The sequence below is a fragment of the Oncorhynchus mykiss genome, chromosome 27 (assembly GCF_057628025.1).
Source record: "Oncorhynchus mykiss isolate SJ-2025 chromosome 27, ASM5762802v1, whole genome shotgun sequence".
Lineage (NCBI taxonomy): Eukaryota > Metazoa > Chordata > Actinopteri > Salmoniformes > Salmonidae > Oncorhynchus > Oncorhynchus mykiss.
In genome coordinates this window covers 15003165-15020482 of record NC_143048.1, presented here as the reverse complement: position 1 = coordinate 15020482, position 17318 = coordinate 15003165, and the positions used below count along the sequence as shown (strand labels likewise).

The 17318-nt window shown below is 44.3% G+C and overlaps 1 protein-coding gene across 1 annotated transcript in view; it reads right to left on the bottom strand.

Annotated features, from left to right (window-relative positions):
* LOC110507622 (delta and Notch-like epidermal growth factor-related receptor) overlaps window positions 1-17318 on the bottom strand; it is a 68137-nt gene extending 50819 nt beyond the window's left edge. Inside the window, exon 1 of the mRNA XM_036965222.2 lies at window positions 16759-17318. Within this exon, the coding sequence (XP_036821117.1) occupies window positions 16759-17058 (300 nt within the window). The 5' untranslated portion in view covers window positions 17059-17318. The remainder of the gene's footprint in view (window positions 1-16758) is intronic.

The window sequence follows — 17318 nt, the reverse complement described above, 5'->3', positions numbered from 1 at the left end:
TGGGTTAAGGTTAGGGTAAGCGTATGAGTTAGGGAAAATAGGATTTTGAATGGGACTGAATTGTGTGTCGCCACAAGGTTAGCTGTACACGACTGAGTGTGTGTGTGTGAGAAAGAGAGAGAGAGAGAGAGAGATAGAGAGAGAGGGGGAGAGGGAGAATGGGAACAGTATCCTGTTCATTACAGTTAATCATATGTAGCATCCACACACAGTATGTAGCATCCACACACAGTCAACACACAGTCATGCCCAGTCACTCCCTCCCAGAGCTCCCCTGCCACATGGAGGAGAGCCAAACACAGCTGGCCTGAGTGAAGATCTATTTCATGCACCATAGTGATTGATATATGAGGTGCCTGTTCACTCTGACCTATATACCTACACCTCCCTGCTGCCTGACAGTCAGTAAAAATACCCCTAAAGAGCCCTGTTAAGCCTCAGTTTGATGTCATGGAAACATAGAACCGGAACATTCTGTTCCCTGTGTCAAACCAAATTTGTGCTGCAAATTATGATTGTTTCTCTTTTCTTTGCAGCCCTTACAGTAAGAAGAACGCAGCGGTTAGATATTGAGGGAGCTCAATGTGCGGGGGTACAGGATAGTCAAGGTCATTTGTAAAGTGACTATGCCTAGATAATAAACAGCGAGCAGCAGTGTAAAAACAAAGGGGGGGAGGGGGGGTAGAAGCTGTTAAGGAGACTTTTGGTCCTAGACTTGGCGCTCCGGTACCACTTGCCGTGCAGTAGCAGAGACATCAGTCTATGAGTTTTGATAATATTTTGGGCTTTCCTCTGACAACGCCTAGTATATACAGTGGAAGTCGGAAGTTTACATACACTTAGGTTGGAGTCATGACAGTGTATGTAAACTTCTGACCCACTGGGAATGTGATGAAAGAAATAAAAGCTGAAATAAATCATTCTCTCTACTATTATTGTGACATTTCACATTCTTAAAATAAAGTTGTGATCTTAACTGACCTAAGACAGGGAATTTTTACTAGGATTAAATGTCAGGAATTGTGAAAAACTGAGTTTAAATGTATTTGGCTGGTATATGTAAACTTCTGACTTCAACTGTATTTCCTGGATGTCAGGAAGCTTGGCCCCAGTGATGGGCCGTACGCACTACCCTCTGTAGTGCCTTACGGTCAGATGCAGGGCAGTTTCCATATCAGGAGGTGATGCAACCGGTCAGGATGCTCTCTATGGTGCAGCTGTAGAACCTTTTGAGGATCTTTTTGAGGATCTGGGTACCCCTGCCAAATCTTTTCAGTCTCCTAAGGGAGAAAAGGTGTCTCATATACCACTGTATTTGATGGTTTTAGACATTGAAAGCTTCAAATGACATCCAATAGCTTTGTAGCTGTTTTTGTTAACAATAATAATCAACTATAAGTCATGACCATGTTGCCAGGCAACAATAAAAGGAAATAGTAGGTTCTAGAAATGATGATGACTATGTAAATACCCCTTCTGGCTGGAAGTGACTGGTGATGTAAGATGTAAGATTCATTAGGTGAGTTTGATGAGTTCCTTCATAATAGGAAAGTATCATGATTGCTTTGTCCATCCTGTGGAGATATGCAGGAAGGAAGGAAGAATGCTCCACACATCTCAAACTTAAGGCTTGGAGTTTTTACTTGTTCATGTCACCTGGTGAGGAATGTTGTGATAGCCCTGTACTGTACAGTGGCTTGCGAAAGTAATCACCCCCTTGGTATTTTTCAAATTTTGTTGCCTTACAACCTGGAATTAAAATATACAGTGCCTTGCGAAAGTATTCGGCCCCCTTGAACTTTGCGACCTTTTGCCACATTTAAGGCTTCAAACATAAAGATATAAAACTGTATTTTTTTGTGAAGAATCAACAACAAGTGGGACACAATCATGAAGTGGAACGACATTTATTGGATATTTCAAACTTTTTTAACAAATCAAAAACTGAAAAATTGGGCGTGCAAAATTATTCAGCCCCCTTAAGTTAATACTTTGTAGCTCCACCTTTTGCTGCGATTACAGCTGTAAGTCGCTTGGGGTATGTCTCTATCAGTTTTGCACATCGAGAGACTGACATTTTTTCCCATTCCTCCTTGCAAAACAGCTCGAGCTCAGTGAGGTTGGATGGAGAGCATTTGTGAACAGCAGTTTTCAGTTCTTTCCACAGATTCTCGATTGGATTCAGGTCTGGACTTTGACTTGGCCATTCTAACACCTGGATATGTTTATTTTTGAATATGTTTATTTTCGAGCTCAGTGAGGTTGGATGGAGAGCATTTGTGAACAGCAGTTTTCAGTTCTTTCCACAGATTCTCGATTGGATTCAGGTCTGGACTTTGACTTGGCCATTCTAACACCTGGATATGTTTATTTTTGAACCATTCCATTGTAGATTTTGCTTTATGTTTTGGATCATTGTCTTGTTGGAAGACAAATCTCCGTCCCAGTCTCAGGTCTTTTGCAGACTCCATCAGGTTCTCTTCCAGAATGGTCCTGTATTTGGCTCCATCCATCTTCCCATCAATTTTAACCATCTTCCCTGTCCCTGCTGAAGAAAAGCAGGCCCAAACCATGATGCTGCCACCACCATGTTTGACAGTGGGGATGGTGTGTTCAGGGTGATGAGCTGTGTTGCTTTTACGCCAAACATAACGTTTTGCATTGTTGCCAAAAAGTTCAATTTTGGTTTCATCTGACCTTCTTCCACATGTTTGGTGTGTCTCCCAGGTGTCTTGTGGCAAACTTTAAACAACACTTTTTATGGATATCTTTAAGAAAGGGCTTTCTTCTTGCCACTCTTCCATAAAGGCCAGATTTGTGCAATATAGGACTGATTGTTGTCCTATGGACAGAGTCTCCCACCTCAGCTGTAGATCTCTGCAGTTCATCCAGAGTGATCATGGGCCTCTTGGCTGCATCTCTGATCAGTCTTCTCCTTGTATGAGCTGAAAGTTTAGAGGGACGGCCAGGTCTTGGTAGATTTGCAGTGGTCTGATACTCCTTCCATTTCAATATTATCGCTTGCACAGTGCTCCTTGGGATGTTTAAAGCTTGGGAAATATTTTTGTATCCAAATCCGGCTTTAAACTTCTTCACAACAGTATCTCGGACCTGCCTGGTGTGTTCCTTGTTCTTCATGATGCTCTCTGCACTTTTAACGGACCTCTGAGACTATCACAGTGGAGGTGCATTTATACGGAGACTTGATTACACACAGGTGGATTTTATTTATCATCATTAGTCATTTAGGTCAACATTGGATCATTCAGAGATCCTCACTGAACTTCTGGAGAGAGTTTGCTGCACTGAAAGTAAAGGGGCTGAATAATTTTGCACGCCCAATTTTTCAGTTTTTGATTTGTTAAAAAAGTTTGAAGTATCCAATAAATGTCGTTCCACTTCATGATTGTGTCCCACTTGTTGATTATTCACAAAAAAATACAGTTTTATATCTTTATGTTTGAAGCCTGAAATGTGGCAAAAGGTCTCAAAGTTCAAGGGGGCCGAATACTTTCGCAAGGCACTGTATATATTTTTTTTGTTTGGGGGGGGGGGGGGGGGGGGGGTTGTATCATTTAATTTACACAACACAATTTACATGCCTTCCACTTTGAAGATGCAAAATATTTTTTACTGTGAAACAAACAAGAAATAAGAAAACTTATTAAGAAAAAGAAAAAAAGAAAACACAGTAAACTTGAGTGTGCATAACTATTCACCCCCCCCCCTCCCCCCCAAAGTCAATACTTTGTAGATCCACCTTTCACAGCTATTACAGCTGCAAGTCTCTTGGGGTATGTCTCTATAAGCTTGGCACATCTAGCCAATGGGATATTTGCCCATTCATCAAGGCAAAACTGCTCCAGCTCCTTCAAGTTGGATGGGTTCCACTGGTGTACAGCAATCTTTAAGTCATACCACAGATTCTCAATTGGATTGAGGTCTGGGCTTTGACTAGGCTATTCCAAGACATTTAAATGTTTCCCCTTAAACCACTCAAGTGTTGCTTTAGCAGTATGCTTAAGATCATTGTCCTGCTGGAAGGTGAACCTCCGTCCCAGTCTCAAATCTCTGGAGGCTGAAACAGGTTTCCCTCAAGAATTCCCCTGCATTCAGCTCCATCCATCATTCCTTCAATTCTGACCAGTTTCCCAGTCCCTGCCGATGAAAAACATCCCCACAGCATGATGCTGCCACCACCATGCTTCACTGTGGGGATGGTGTTCTCGGGGTGATGAGAGATGTTGGGTTTGCGCCAGACATAGTGTTTTCCTTGATGGCCAAAAACCTCAATTTTAGTCTCATCTGACCAGAGTACCTTTTTCCATATGTTTGGGAAGTCTCCCACATGCCTTTTGACCAACACCAAACGTGTTTGCTTATTTTTTTCTTTAAGCAATGGCTTTTTTCTGGCCACTCTTCCGTAAAGCCCAGCTCTGTGGAGTGTATGGCTTAATGTGGTCCTATGGAAAGAAATGTGCAGCTCTTTCAGGGTTATCTTGGGTCTCTTTGTTGCCTCTCTGATTAATGCCCTCCTTGCCTGGTCCGTGAGTTTTGGTGGGCGGCCCTCTCTTGGCAGGTTTGTTGTGATGCCATATTCTTTCCATTTTTAAAAATGGATTTAATGGTGCTCCGTGGGATTTTCAAAGTTTCTGATATTTTTTTATAACCCAACCCTGATCTGTACTTCTCCACAACTTTGTCCCTGACCTGTTTGGAGAGCACCTTGGTCTTCATGGTGCCCCTTGCTTGGTGGTGCCCCTTGCTTAGTGGTGTTGCAGACTCTGGGGCATTTCAGAACAGGTGTATATATACTGTGATCATGTGACAGATCATGTGACACTAGATTGCACACAAGTGGACTTTATTTAACTAATAATGTGACTTCTGAAGGTAATTGGTTGCACCAGATCTCATTTAGGGGCTTCATAGCAAAGGGGGGGAATACATATGCACACACCACTTTTCAGGTTTTTATTTTTTAGTTATTTTTTTCATTTCACTTCACCAACTTGGACTATTTTGTGTATGTCCATTACATGAAATCCAAATCCAAATCCATTTAAATGACAGGTTGTAATGCAACAAAATATGAAAATCGCCAAGGGGATGAATACTTTTGCAAGGCACTGTATGTAGAGCAATGTATATACAGTATTATATATGGTTTATATATGTTTATACATTTTATATACGTAATTTGTGTAAAGTGATGGCTTCCCATACAGCAGGGGACGCTGGACTCAGACAGAGATCCCCTACCCTCCCCAGGGCTCTTTAGCCCCCCTCCCCAGTCAGCACAGAGACCCAGCTGCTAAAGCTATCTAATCACTCTGGTTAGCGCCCTGGGCTAACAACACACCCACTGGGAGGGGAACACAGACACTTCTCTTCCTATTCTTGTCAGTCTTAGGGGCCCTGTCTGTCTGTATTCTTGTCAATCTTAGGGGCTCTGTCTGTCTGTCTGTCTGTCTGTCTGTCTGTCTGTCTGTCTGTCTGTCTGTCTGTCTGTCTGTCTACTTCTCTCTCTCTCTGTCTGCCTGCATTTAATAAAAAAATTAAAACCAAATATACTGTATGATTCAATGCCAACTACTTCTCCCAGTCCTGGTAAAAAGCTAAAAACCAGGTGGGAGATCACATTGATCTGCAGGCGGCTCTGATTATATTATCTGATTATCTAAGCTTGGTTTCCAACATCCTCAAGCCATTTCTATGCTTAATTTACTTTACAGAGGAGAGTGGAAGTGGAGTTTGTGGCCTGTGCAAGGTTGCTGAGTTAGAGACGGGATACATCTCAAATGGCACCCTAGTCCCTATATAGTGCACTACTTTTGACCAAGGACCATAGGGCTCTGGCCAAAAGAAGTGCACACTATAAAGGGAATAGACTTCCATTTGGGACATACCTGAGTGTACAAAACATTACAAGCAATTAAACACATTTCCTGTAAATCAAGATATTAAGTTTGTTCCATAACATGAAGTAATGACTGCACTTTCTTTACATAAGACTTTCATATTAACTGGTTACAAAATTGTAACCAAATGGTGACTATCCCAACAATGGAAACCTTCCCAGGTTCTTTAGTATCACAGTACTTACGCGGATATCATTTAAGATTCAGTGCTGGCAAGGAACATGTAATCATACAAAATAAAAAGAATGCAGAACAAATTGCCTGGAATGACATTCACTGTCACTGGTGGCCAAAACGAACAAACAATAGGCCACCCCTCCAACTATTCTGAGAGAGATTACGTTCATCTGTCAAATTCATTATTTGATTCTCTACTAAATTTATCGAAAATATGTTAAACGAACCAAAGTGTAGTTTTAGATCATACCAATCAGAAAAATAACTTCAACTGAACAACAATGCCGTTCCACTTGTTATAAGGTATCTGTCTGCCCGCTTGCCCTTGTGGTCCTGTATGGTTCAGTTGATAACGCATGGCATTAGCAACGTCAGGATTGTGGATTCAATTCCCCGGGCCACCCATATGTAAAATTTATGCACACACGTCACTTTGGATTCAAGCGTCTGCTAAATGGCATATATATAGTGTGTGTCTGCGTGCCTGCCTTTCTGTTTGTCTGTCTCCTCAGGGGGCCTCTGTCATCGTCTGCCATCGACATTGCGGATGGAGTCATGCTATCTGAGGTAAAACAACAGGCCTCCTTTAGATTAAGCCCCCGTTTAGTGTCTCAGGGACCCAGCAAGCTGTTCAAGACTACTCCAATACACAGAACATACTGGGTATCATCCCACACCGCCTCATTAAATGCTGTTACGCTGATAAACTGTGTCTGTGGCTTAGATCAGTATGTGTGTCTGGATGCCCGTCTATCTGTCTGTGTGTGTAAACTATAACTCAGTGGAGACGGCAGGCGGATTTGGCTGCACTGTTGCTAAGAGACACCCTCCCCTGGAAGAACGAAGGGCAAAAGTACAGATGATGAAGACACACACTCACTGGTGGTATCAGTCTTTCCACATCCCCATCCTTATCCTCCAAACATACATATACACACACACACACACACACATGCACACGCACACACGCACACACACACACACACACACACACATAGGTAACCACAATATGACTGCTGATTATTAGGAGGCATGTATACTAATGACCATGGTGGATGGAGGGTGGATACTTGCTGAGTAAGAGCAGTATGTGTTTTACCCCCAGCCTTGTGACGCAAAGCCTAGGGCCATAGAGGATATAAATAGAACTTAGGACAGACAAACAGCAGAAACATAAACACACTGGCAAAAGAGCCTTTCTCAATCTAGGACAGAGCAAAAAGACAAATGTGTCTTATGACAACAGACAAAAGAGTAATCTTCTCTTCAGTCCTCCTCCATCCCTCACCCGAACTGACATTGACCTGACAACAGAACCAATAGAGGATGAGATCAGAAAGGATAGGCTGGTGTTTGAGTTCCAGATCAGCTGGAGCTTTTAGCCAACTCTCCGAACGTTTGCCATGGAATAATAGTCTGGCAACCAGGTCATATTGGGATGGGTTGTGAGGTTGCCAGGTTGGATTCGGCTTATTGTAGCTCAACACCACAGAGCCTATTAAGGTTGGCAATGAAGGCCATGTTGGCCATAATCACCCCATCCATATGCACAGACCTCTCTCAGCCACAAGATCAAAGATCAAGATCAAAAGGGAAGGTGATGTGTGATCTGGAAATGAGCATTTGGCCGAGTGAGTGCTCTTCTCTTCAGAGAAATATGGGAAACATCACATCAAGAGGACACCACCCTGAATATGAGATTATTGATGATTGGTGATGGTTAAAAAAATTAATCCATCGTATTCGCTGACAGATACTGCATTGATGATATTGTATATTTTCGGGTTCTTCGAAACCAGCATTAATAACATAACAATTCTTCTAGATCTGAATGTTTATGCTTTCCTTGATCTATGAACTTGTACTCAAGTGTGAAAAATCCTTGAAATATCTTCATGACTATCCTTCCACTAGTAGATATAGGCCTTTTATGTTTATTATTCAAGCTGCATATTGGACCCTATTCCAGCTAAACTACCGAAAGAGCTGCTTCCTGTGCTTGGCCCTCCTATGTTGAACATAATAAATGGCTCTCTATCCACCGGATGTGTACCAAACTCACTAAAAGTGGCAGTAACAAAGCCTCTCTTGAAAAAGCCAAACCTTGACCCAGAAAATATAAAAACTATATTGAATCTTCCATTCCTCTCAAAAATGTTCGAAAAAGCTGTTGCGCAGCAACTCACTGCCTTCCTGAAGACAAACAATGTATACGAAATGCTTCAGTCTGGTTTTAGACCCCATCATAGCACTGAGACTGCACTTGTGAAGGTGGTAAATTACCTTTTAATTGCATGAGACCGAGGCTCTGCATCTGTCCTCGTGCTCCTAGACCTTAGTGCTGCTTTTGATACCATCGATCAACCACATTCTTTTGGAGAGATTGGAAACCCAAATTGGTCTACACGGACAAGTTCTGGCCTGGTTTAGATCTTATCTGTCGGAAAGATATCAGTTTGTCTCTGTGAATGGTTTGTCCTCTGACAAATCAACTGTAAATTTTGGTGTTCCTCAAGGTTCCTTTTTAGGACCACTATTGTTTTCGCTATATATTTTACCTCTTGGGGATGTCATTCGAAAACATAATGTTAACTTTCACTGCTATGCGGATGACACACAGCTGTACATTTCAATTAAACATGGTGAAGCCCCAAAATTGCCCTCGCTAGAAGCCTGTGTTTCAGACATAAGGAAGTGGATGGCTGCAAACTTTCTACTTTTAAACTTGGACACAACAGAGATGCTTGTTCTAGGTCCCAAGAAACAAAGAGATCTTCTGTTGAATCTGAAAATTAATCTTAATGGTTGTACAGTCATCTCAAATAAAACTGTGAAGGACCTCGGTGTTACTCTGGACCCTGATTTGATCATATTACTCCAGTGGTAGCCTCCCTACACTGGCTTCATGTCAAGGCAAGGGCTGATTTCAAGGTTTTACTGCTAACCTACAAAGCATTACATGGGCTTGCTCCTACCTATCTCTCTGATGTTGTCCTCCCGTACATACCTATACGTACGCTATGATCTCAAGACGCAGGCCTCCTAATTGTCCCTAGAATTTCTAAGCAAACAGCTGGAAGCAGGGCTTTCTCCTATAGAGCTCAATTTTGATGGAATGGTCTGCCTACCCATGTGAGAGACGTAGACTCGGTCTCAACCTTTAAGTCTTTACTGAAGACTCATCTCTTCAGTGGGTCATATGATTGAGTGTAGTCTGGCCCAGGAGTGTGAAGGTGAACGGAAAGGCTCTGGAGCAACGAACCGCCCTTGCTGTCTCTGCCTGGCCGGTTCCCCTCTTTTCACTGGGATTCTCTGCCTCTAACCCTATTACAGGGGCTGAGTCACTGGCTTACTGGTGCTCTTTCATGCTGTCCCTAGGAGGGGTGCGTCACTTGAGTGGGTTGAGTCACTGATGTGATCTTCCTGTCTGGGTTGACGCTCCCCCTTGGGTTGTACCGTGGCGGAGATCTTTGTGGGCTATACTCGGCCTTGTCTCAGGATGGTAAGTTGGTGGTTGAAGATATCCCTCTAGTGGTGTAGGGGCTGTGCTTTGGCAAAGTGGGTGGGGTTATATCCTTACTGTTTGGCCCTGTCCGGGGGTATCATCGGATGGGGCCACAGTGTCTCCTGACCCCTCCTGTCTCAGCCTCCAGTATTTATGCTGCAGTAGTTTTATGTGTCGGGGGGCTAGGGTCAGTTTGTTATATCTGGAGTACTTCTCCTGTCTTATCCGGTGTCCTGTGTGAAGTATGCTCTCTCTAATTCTCTCTTTCTTTCTCTCTCTCAGAGGACCTGAGCCCTAGGACCATGCCTCAGGACTACCTGGCATGATGACTCCTTGCTGTCCCCAGTCCACCTGGCCGTGCTGCTGCTCCAGTTTCAACTGTTCTGCCTATGGAATCCTGACCTGTTCACCGGACGTGCTACCTGTCCCAGACCTGCTGTTTTCAACTCTCTAGAGACAGCAGGAGTGGTAGAGATACTCTTAATGATCGGCTATGAAAAGCCAACTGACATTTACTCCTGAGGTGCTGACTTGCTGCACCCTCGATAACTACTGTGATTATTATTATTTGACCATGCTTGTCATTTATGAACATTTGAACATCTTGGCCATGTTCTGTTATAATCTCCACCTGGCACAGCCAGAAGAGGACTGGCCACCCCTCATAGCCTGGTTCCTCTCTAGGTTTCTTCCTAGGTTTTGACCTTTCTAGGGAGTTTTTCCTAGCCACAGTGCTTCTACATCTGCATTGCTTGCTATTTGGGGTTTTAGGCTGGGTTTCTGTACAGCACTTTGAGATATCAGCTGGTGTACGAAGGGCTATATAAATACATTTGATTTGATTTGATTCTGCCCGTACGCTAGGCTACCAGGATGTATATAGAAAATGACTCACTAAAATATGAGCTTCTATATGCCAAACTAAACAAACCCGGTTGAGTGAAAAAAAGAGGGGATACAATACTTCAGAGTGAGATACAACTCAGATAAAGAAGGCAAGAGGGAGAAATGCAAGGAAGAAAACTTAAAGAACGAGACAACGAGAGTAGAATACCCAAGGGGTGCTGTAGTCTAGAATAGTCCATGTTGCATGTTGTTCTATTTCTTGTAAGACAAATGGGTGAGTGACAGGGTGAGATGGTCTGCAGTGCTGCAGGGCTGCAGAATGAGATGTTTCAGTCCAGAACTGTCAGTCTGCCTTACAGACTGTAGGACTTATGCACCCTGCTGCTAATGTTAAGGTGGGATACTACGACTATATACATCAACCTTACCTAACACACTGAACCCACTGCAATTTGCATACCGCCTAAAGAGTTCCACGGACAACAAAATCGCAATTTCGCTGCACTCTGCCCCATCCTAGACAAGAGGAATACCATCATTATGCTCAGTGCCCTGGGTCTGAACCCCTCCCTCAACAACGAGATCCTGGACTTCCTGACGTTTGTTTTGGACTTCGGTAAGGGCTTCGGGCATACACATTGTTTTCTACAGGCCAGCTAAAGTCAATAGCTGAAGTCATTTGCCAAAGTCTACGTCCTTTCGTCAGTGATTGATCAACAGTAGAGATTATTCAATTATTCAAAAGTCTTTGTTGTGATTCAATGAGAGATGATGCACATTTTTTTTCATTGAGAAATACTGCACCAAACACCTTAGTTAGATCTAAAATTGTGTGACTAAGTTCTCCTTGGCAAAAACGTCAAAATTAATGACACATTTCTTGAATTATCTTATATTCATTCTGACTATTTTGAGGAAGTGTATACTGGCTATGGCGTCTCAGAATGGACAAAGAGTACTATTGCCGCTTTTTCTGCAAGCACACTTGTTCGGTTCGCTTAACCGACTTCGGCTAGGTGCCACCCGAACTGACACCTTTAGAGACGGTTTGCACTCTCCACACATCCAACCTTTACACACAAGCACACACACACACACACACACACACACACACACACACACACACACACACACACACACACACACACACACACACACACACACACACACACACACACACACACACACACAACCACAAATAAACACACACACAAGCACACACACACATACACGCACCAGACAACATCAAATAAACACACACAAACACACACATAGACCAGACAACCATAAATAAACACACACACATGCACTCACACAGAAACACACACACACATACAAACCACAGTTGACCAGCAGGGGGAGAGAGTGAGCATGACCATCTCCTGTTCAACCTGCTGATTCTCTCTCAGACGAAGCAGTCTTATCTGCCTTATCAGCAATGGAATAAAACAACATTAATTATAATCCAAACATTATGATCTGATGGTAAAGACCACCGTAAACTCCCTGTGCCACAGTCTCTCTATGGTATTGCAATGATCATGTAAATACTGTAATGAGTACTCAATCTGCAGTGTTCGGATAAAAAGCTGTGTGGGTATTACCATATTCCTTGTGGCCTCTATCTTTCTGCTCCCCTAACAAGCAGGGGATATGAAAGCAGCTCAGACTGAGACTAAAGGGCTGTGTGTCGTTGTGCCTTGAGCTAGCCTTAACTGGATGGCACTGAAATGCTGGAACAAAAGCTGTAGCTCTGTAGCAACCCAGAGACTCTGAGAGACACAAGCAGATCACCACCACCACTCACCACGGGCCAGTCCCTTCTCCTAGCATACCACATGTTAGTATTCTGCAGGGCCCTGGCCTGTGCATAGCAGAGGGTACTGAGGGGGACTCAGCGACCCCCCCCCCCCCCCCCCCCACACACACACACACACACAAGCTCCCCTGGTGGTGAGGGGGGCTGAGGAGCAGCAAGGAGACATTATGGGTGCTGGGAGGGGTTGAGGGAGTGCTAAAAAAAAGTGCCATCTAGAACCTAAAAGGGTTCTTCGGCTGTCTCCATAGGAAAACCCTTTGAAGAACCCTTTTGGGTTCCATGTAGAACCCTTTTTTCTTTTCATGCAAAACCCTTTCCACAGAGGAAAGGAACCAAAAAAGGTTTCTCCTATTGGGACAGCCGAAGATCCCTTTTGGAACAATTTTTTTCTAAGAGTGTAGGGGTGTACAAACTGCTCTCAACCTCGAGATTCAGAAAAATATTTTTCCTTTAAAGCTGTGATGCGCAGCTCCCTTAACTAGTGGTTCTGAATACATAGAGCCACCTGCCACTTGAAACAGTTCAAACTGTTTCCATTCCATACCACCACAATGAAAACCCATTATGATAAACCTCCACACAATCTCCAGAAAAGTGCAGAGCTCAAACGAAGTCCTCGCTAGGAATCATTGGAAGTGAGTGACCTCATAGAGAGGTATACTTTGTAATGGTAAACACAAAATGCTAGAGAAATGAGATTAAGTGAACCCAGCTCAACAATCCACTATTCACCGTCTCATAATGCTGAAAGGCTGAACAATCCAATAAGAGCTCATTGTGGGCTTGTCTTTAAGGGGTGATACACTCTACAGACTCCCTGACACTGACACACATACTTATTGCAGAGCACATCTATCAGACTAGAATGGGTAGATGTTCAGGTAAACAAACAACTAAGCTTGATTCACACTGTATGGCAGTCCTGAACAGTACTATAATGGCTTGGATATCTTCTTTTCACATTGTCCTTTACAGCACGGTTCCAGCATATCCTGTCCAGCCCAGCACAGCTCCTCTGTGCTTGATTTGTGAAAATGGTACTTGTTTAATTAGATTATATTTTTCATTTAACTTGGCATGTAACGCCTGTCTTCGGAAGGAGTTGACCAAAGCGCAGTGTGAAAAGTGTTCATGATATCAAAACACACTCGAACAAAGTAACAAACCGAAAGTGAACAGCTCTGTCAGGTAACAGACACTAAACAGAAAATAACTACGTGGGTGTTTGGAAAAAGGCTGCCTAAGTATATATATTTTTAAAACTTTTATTTAACTAGGCAAGTCAGTTAAGAACACATTCTTATATTCAATGACGGCCTAGGAACAGTGGGTTAACTGGGGCAGAAAGACAGACTTGTACCTTGTTAGCTCAGGGGTTTGAACTTGCAACCTTCCCAGTTACTAGTCCAACGCTCTAACCACTAGGCTACCCTGCCGCCCCAAGCATGATTCCCAATCAGAGACAATGATAGACAGCTGCCTCTGATTGGGAACCACACTCGGCAAAAAACAATGAAATAGAAAACATAGAATGCCCACCCCAAATCACACCCTGACCTAACCAAATAGAGAAATAAAGCTCCTCTCTAAGGTCAGGGCATAGTAACTAGGCAAGTCAGTGAAGAACAAGTTATTTTTTTCAATGATATCCTAGGAACAGTGGGTTAACTGCCTTGTTCAGGGACAGAACAACATATTTTTACCTGTTAGGTCAGGACTTGATCTTGCAACCTTTTGGTTACTAGTCCAACACTCTAACCACTAGGCTAACCTGCCTCCCCACATTAGATTAGATAACCAGGCATGTCACTGATTCATTATATTCCTGGTTTCTCTCAGCTCCCATCTGAACCAGCTCAGGATGAAACATGATGGTTAACTGACTCTAACCCTATTGAACAATGGCACACCCTCGGAGGTCAAATCTCACTTTCTTCTCCTCCTACTCTCCAGCACAGAAACATTTAGTCTCCTAAACTCTTGAGCTCATTTGACAAATTGGACAAACAATTCCTTTAGGATAGGATGTTTGACTGATTCCCTCACAGTTCTTACTGTCAGTTGCTTTCTCGTTCTCTCTCTCTCTCCGTCTTTCTCCATCTCCCCCTCTCTCTTTTTTCTCTCTCTCTCTCTCTCTCTCTCTCTCTCTCTCTCTCTCTCTCTCTCTCTCTCTCTCTCTCTCTCTCTCTCTCTCTCTCTCTCTCTCTCTCTCTCTCTCTCTCTCTCTCTCTCTCTCTCTCTCTCTCTCTCTCTCTCTCTCTCTCTCTCTCTCTCCCTCCCTCCCTCCCTCCCTCCCTCTCTCTCTCTCTCTCTCTCTCTCTCTCTCTCTCTCTCTCTCTCTCTCTCTCTCTCTCTCTCTCCCTCCCTCCCTCCCTCCCTCCCTCCCTCCCTCCCTCCCTCCCTCCATCTGTGGTGCGAGTGTGACGCACGGAGGAAGGATGCAAACAGCCAGTGTGTCCCGCTGTCCGTCCGACAAAACAGGTCATTTACCAAATCCCTATTGACTGCTGCTCCAGTTGCCATGGAGAAAGAGGGGTTGAGTGGGATGGGGAGAGAAGAATCAGTTACTCCCCAAAGTGTTTCTCTCATAGGCTGGCAGTGGCGGACCTGTGGTGCTGAGGAGCGGAGTGGTTGCGACAGTACCAAACTACCGCTGCTGCCCTCACCATTTCTATTCCAGGAGAAGGAAACAAGGCCAGCCAAGGAGACCGTGATAAGGTCCCTGGCTGAATGTCCAATTAAGAAGGCCGCTGCTGTTCTGTCACTGCTGGTGGTGGTGCAAAGTCTATCCTGAATGTAGTAGAAGTCATTTGGAATCAGGCCTGAGACCCCAACTGTCATCCACGGACCTTGAAGACGTCCTCTCAGCGTAATAGTTAAGACATTGGGTTGGAAAATGGGAAACCTGGGTTCCATCCCCATTGGTTCAATTTACACAGCCAGTCAGACAGCACACTTACCTCCACACACTGCCCCTTTTCTTCAGGTAGATTGGCCTGTGACCAGGCTGTGATTGTGGGAGGCCTACCTGCCACCTGCGGGTTTGTAGCTGTCAACGTTCTCAGCAAAGAGTCATCTTGGAAGTTTGGTTATGAGATACAATGACGCTGGCTGCTGTTTGTGGATGCACTCTCTTACACCTGAATAAATCAGACAGGGGCCTTACAGACTGAATCATATTGCTATCTACCTCATAACAACAAGCAGTATTTGCTACATGCAGTGAATAGTTGAGTCAACTCTGAATCCCCTTGAGGTATCCTACAAAGAACTGGGTTAGGTAAGATTGAAATGCGAAACACATTCTGCTATTGAGGTCATTATGACCAGTGGTATGTGAAGCAAGGACATTGGCGTTTTCCTTAGGAAACAATCCCACCCATTCAGGTCATACAGTTAGACATGTTTCATCACACGCGTCAGTTATTCAAGCGCATCACCTCTATCACTGGTAAAGTTCTGGCCCTCAAACCATCACGGTCACCTAATAATCCCCCGTTTACAATTGGCTCATTCATCCCCCTCCACTCCCCTGTACCTATACCCCAGTTCATAGCTGCAAATGAGAACGTGTTCTCAGTCAACTTACCTGGTAAAATAATGGATAAATAAAAAATATCAGTTCTCTATAATAGAATCAATGGCCCGATTAATGCCAATAGTTGTAGGTAAGTTCTACTCCGCTCACAACAGTGCTTATTCACAGTAGCCACACACAACCCTAAGACACACATGTTTGTTTTACTATCCTTGTGGGGACCAAACGATTGATTCCCATTCAAAATCCTATTTTCCTAACCCTTAAAATAACCTTAACCCTAACCCTAAACTTAACCCCTAAATCTAAAATAGCCTCTCTCCCTGTGTGTAACAGTGAAATGTCCCCACTGAATTGTCCTTGTTTTACTATCCTTATGATGACTTCTTGTCCTCACAAGGTTAGTAAAGCCCCCCCCCCCCCCCCCCCCAAAAAAAAATAACACACACACACACATATACAAATACACTGAAGATTGTATTTCAATGTGTTTCATTGACACCGTCAGTTCTCAGGCTGATGAACCACTTGCCTCCAGCTATGAACAACTCAATATTAGCTGGTAGTACGACATGATGCTTCTGCTCAGCCTGTGAGGCTTGGTTGGTGTGAACCGCCATAAACATCTGTGCCTCACAGTACTGCTGTACTGATCCATCTCTTTTTCCTATCATACGCACTCCCGTCTCCTACTTCGCTACTCCTCTCTACTCCTGTTGCCACAGCAACACAGCACTCCTCTTCGTGTCTCGCTCACATCACATGCTCCCATTAAAAACCATCTCCAAGGGAGAAGAGAGAAAGAGAGGTGCACATTATGTTATACCGGTATCAACACATTCTAAATGTAATAGAATCAAGCAGGATAATATCAGACAGACAGACAGACAGACAGACAGACAGACAGACAGACAGACAGACAGACAGACACAGGTAGGTGGGTCGGGCTCACCTCACAGTTGCGTCCGGTGGAGCCGGAGGTGCAGGTGCAGCTGTAAGCCCAGGTGTTGGGCAGAGTGTCCTCTGTCTCCGGGTCGGAGGGCTGGGCTGAGCAGGCGCCTCCGTTGAGACAGGGCCGTCCCTCGCAGGGGTCAGGCAGGGGAGTGGCCTGGGTGGGGTCAGCCTCAACCGGGGCAGCAGCCTCCGGAGCAGGTGGCTCCAGATCAAGAGGGGAGGAGAGACCCCCAACCCCGGCACTCAGCAGAAGCAGGAGGAGGTACAGGGGGCGCTGCGTGGGCACAGGCATCCTCATATTCTCTTATGTATGTTTATCCCTTATTTGTCTCTTGCTCTCTGTTCCTCTTAGCTCTGGCTTAGTGAGTAAGCTGCTGGTCGCTCTGCTATCTCGGTGTGTTGATGAGGGAGCTGAATGGAGAGTGTGTGAATGTAAGAAGCAGGCTGGTAGGGATGCTGTAGATTGGCTGTGTGCACTGCTACTGAGCGAGAGAGCTGACTGGCTGATGAGGAGACTGAGGAAGGGGGCTAGCTACCGCCCCAGCTCTGATTCATAGT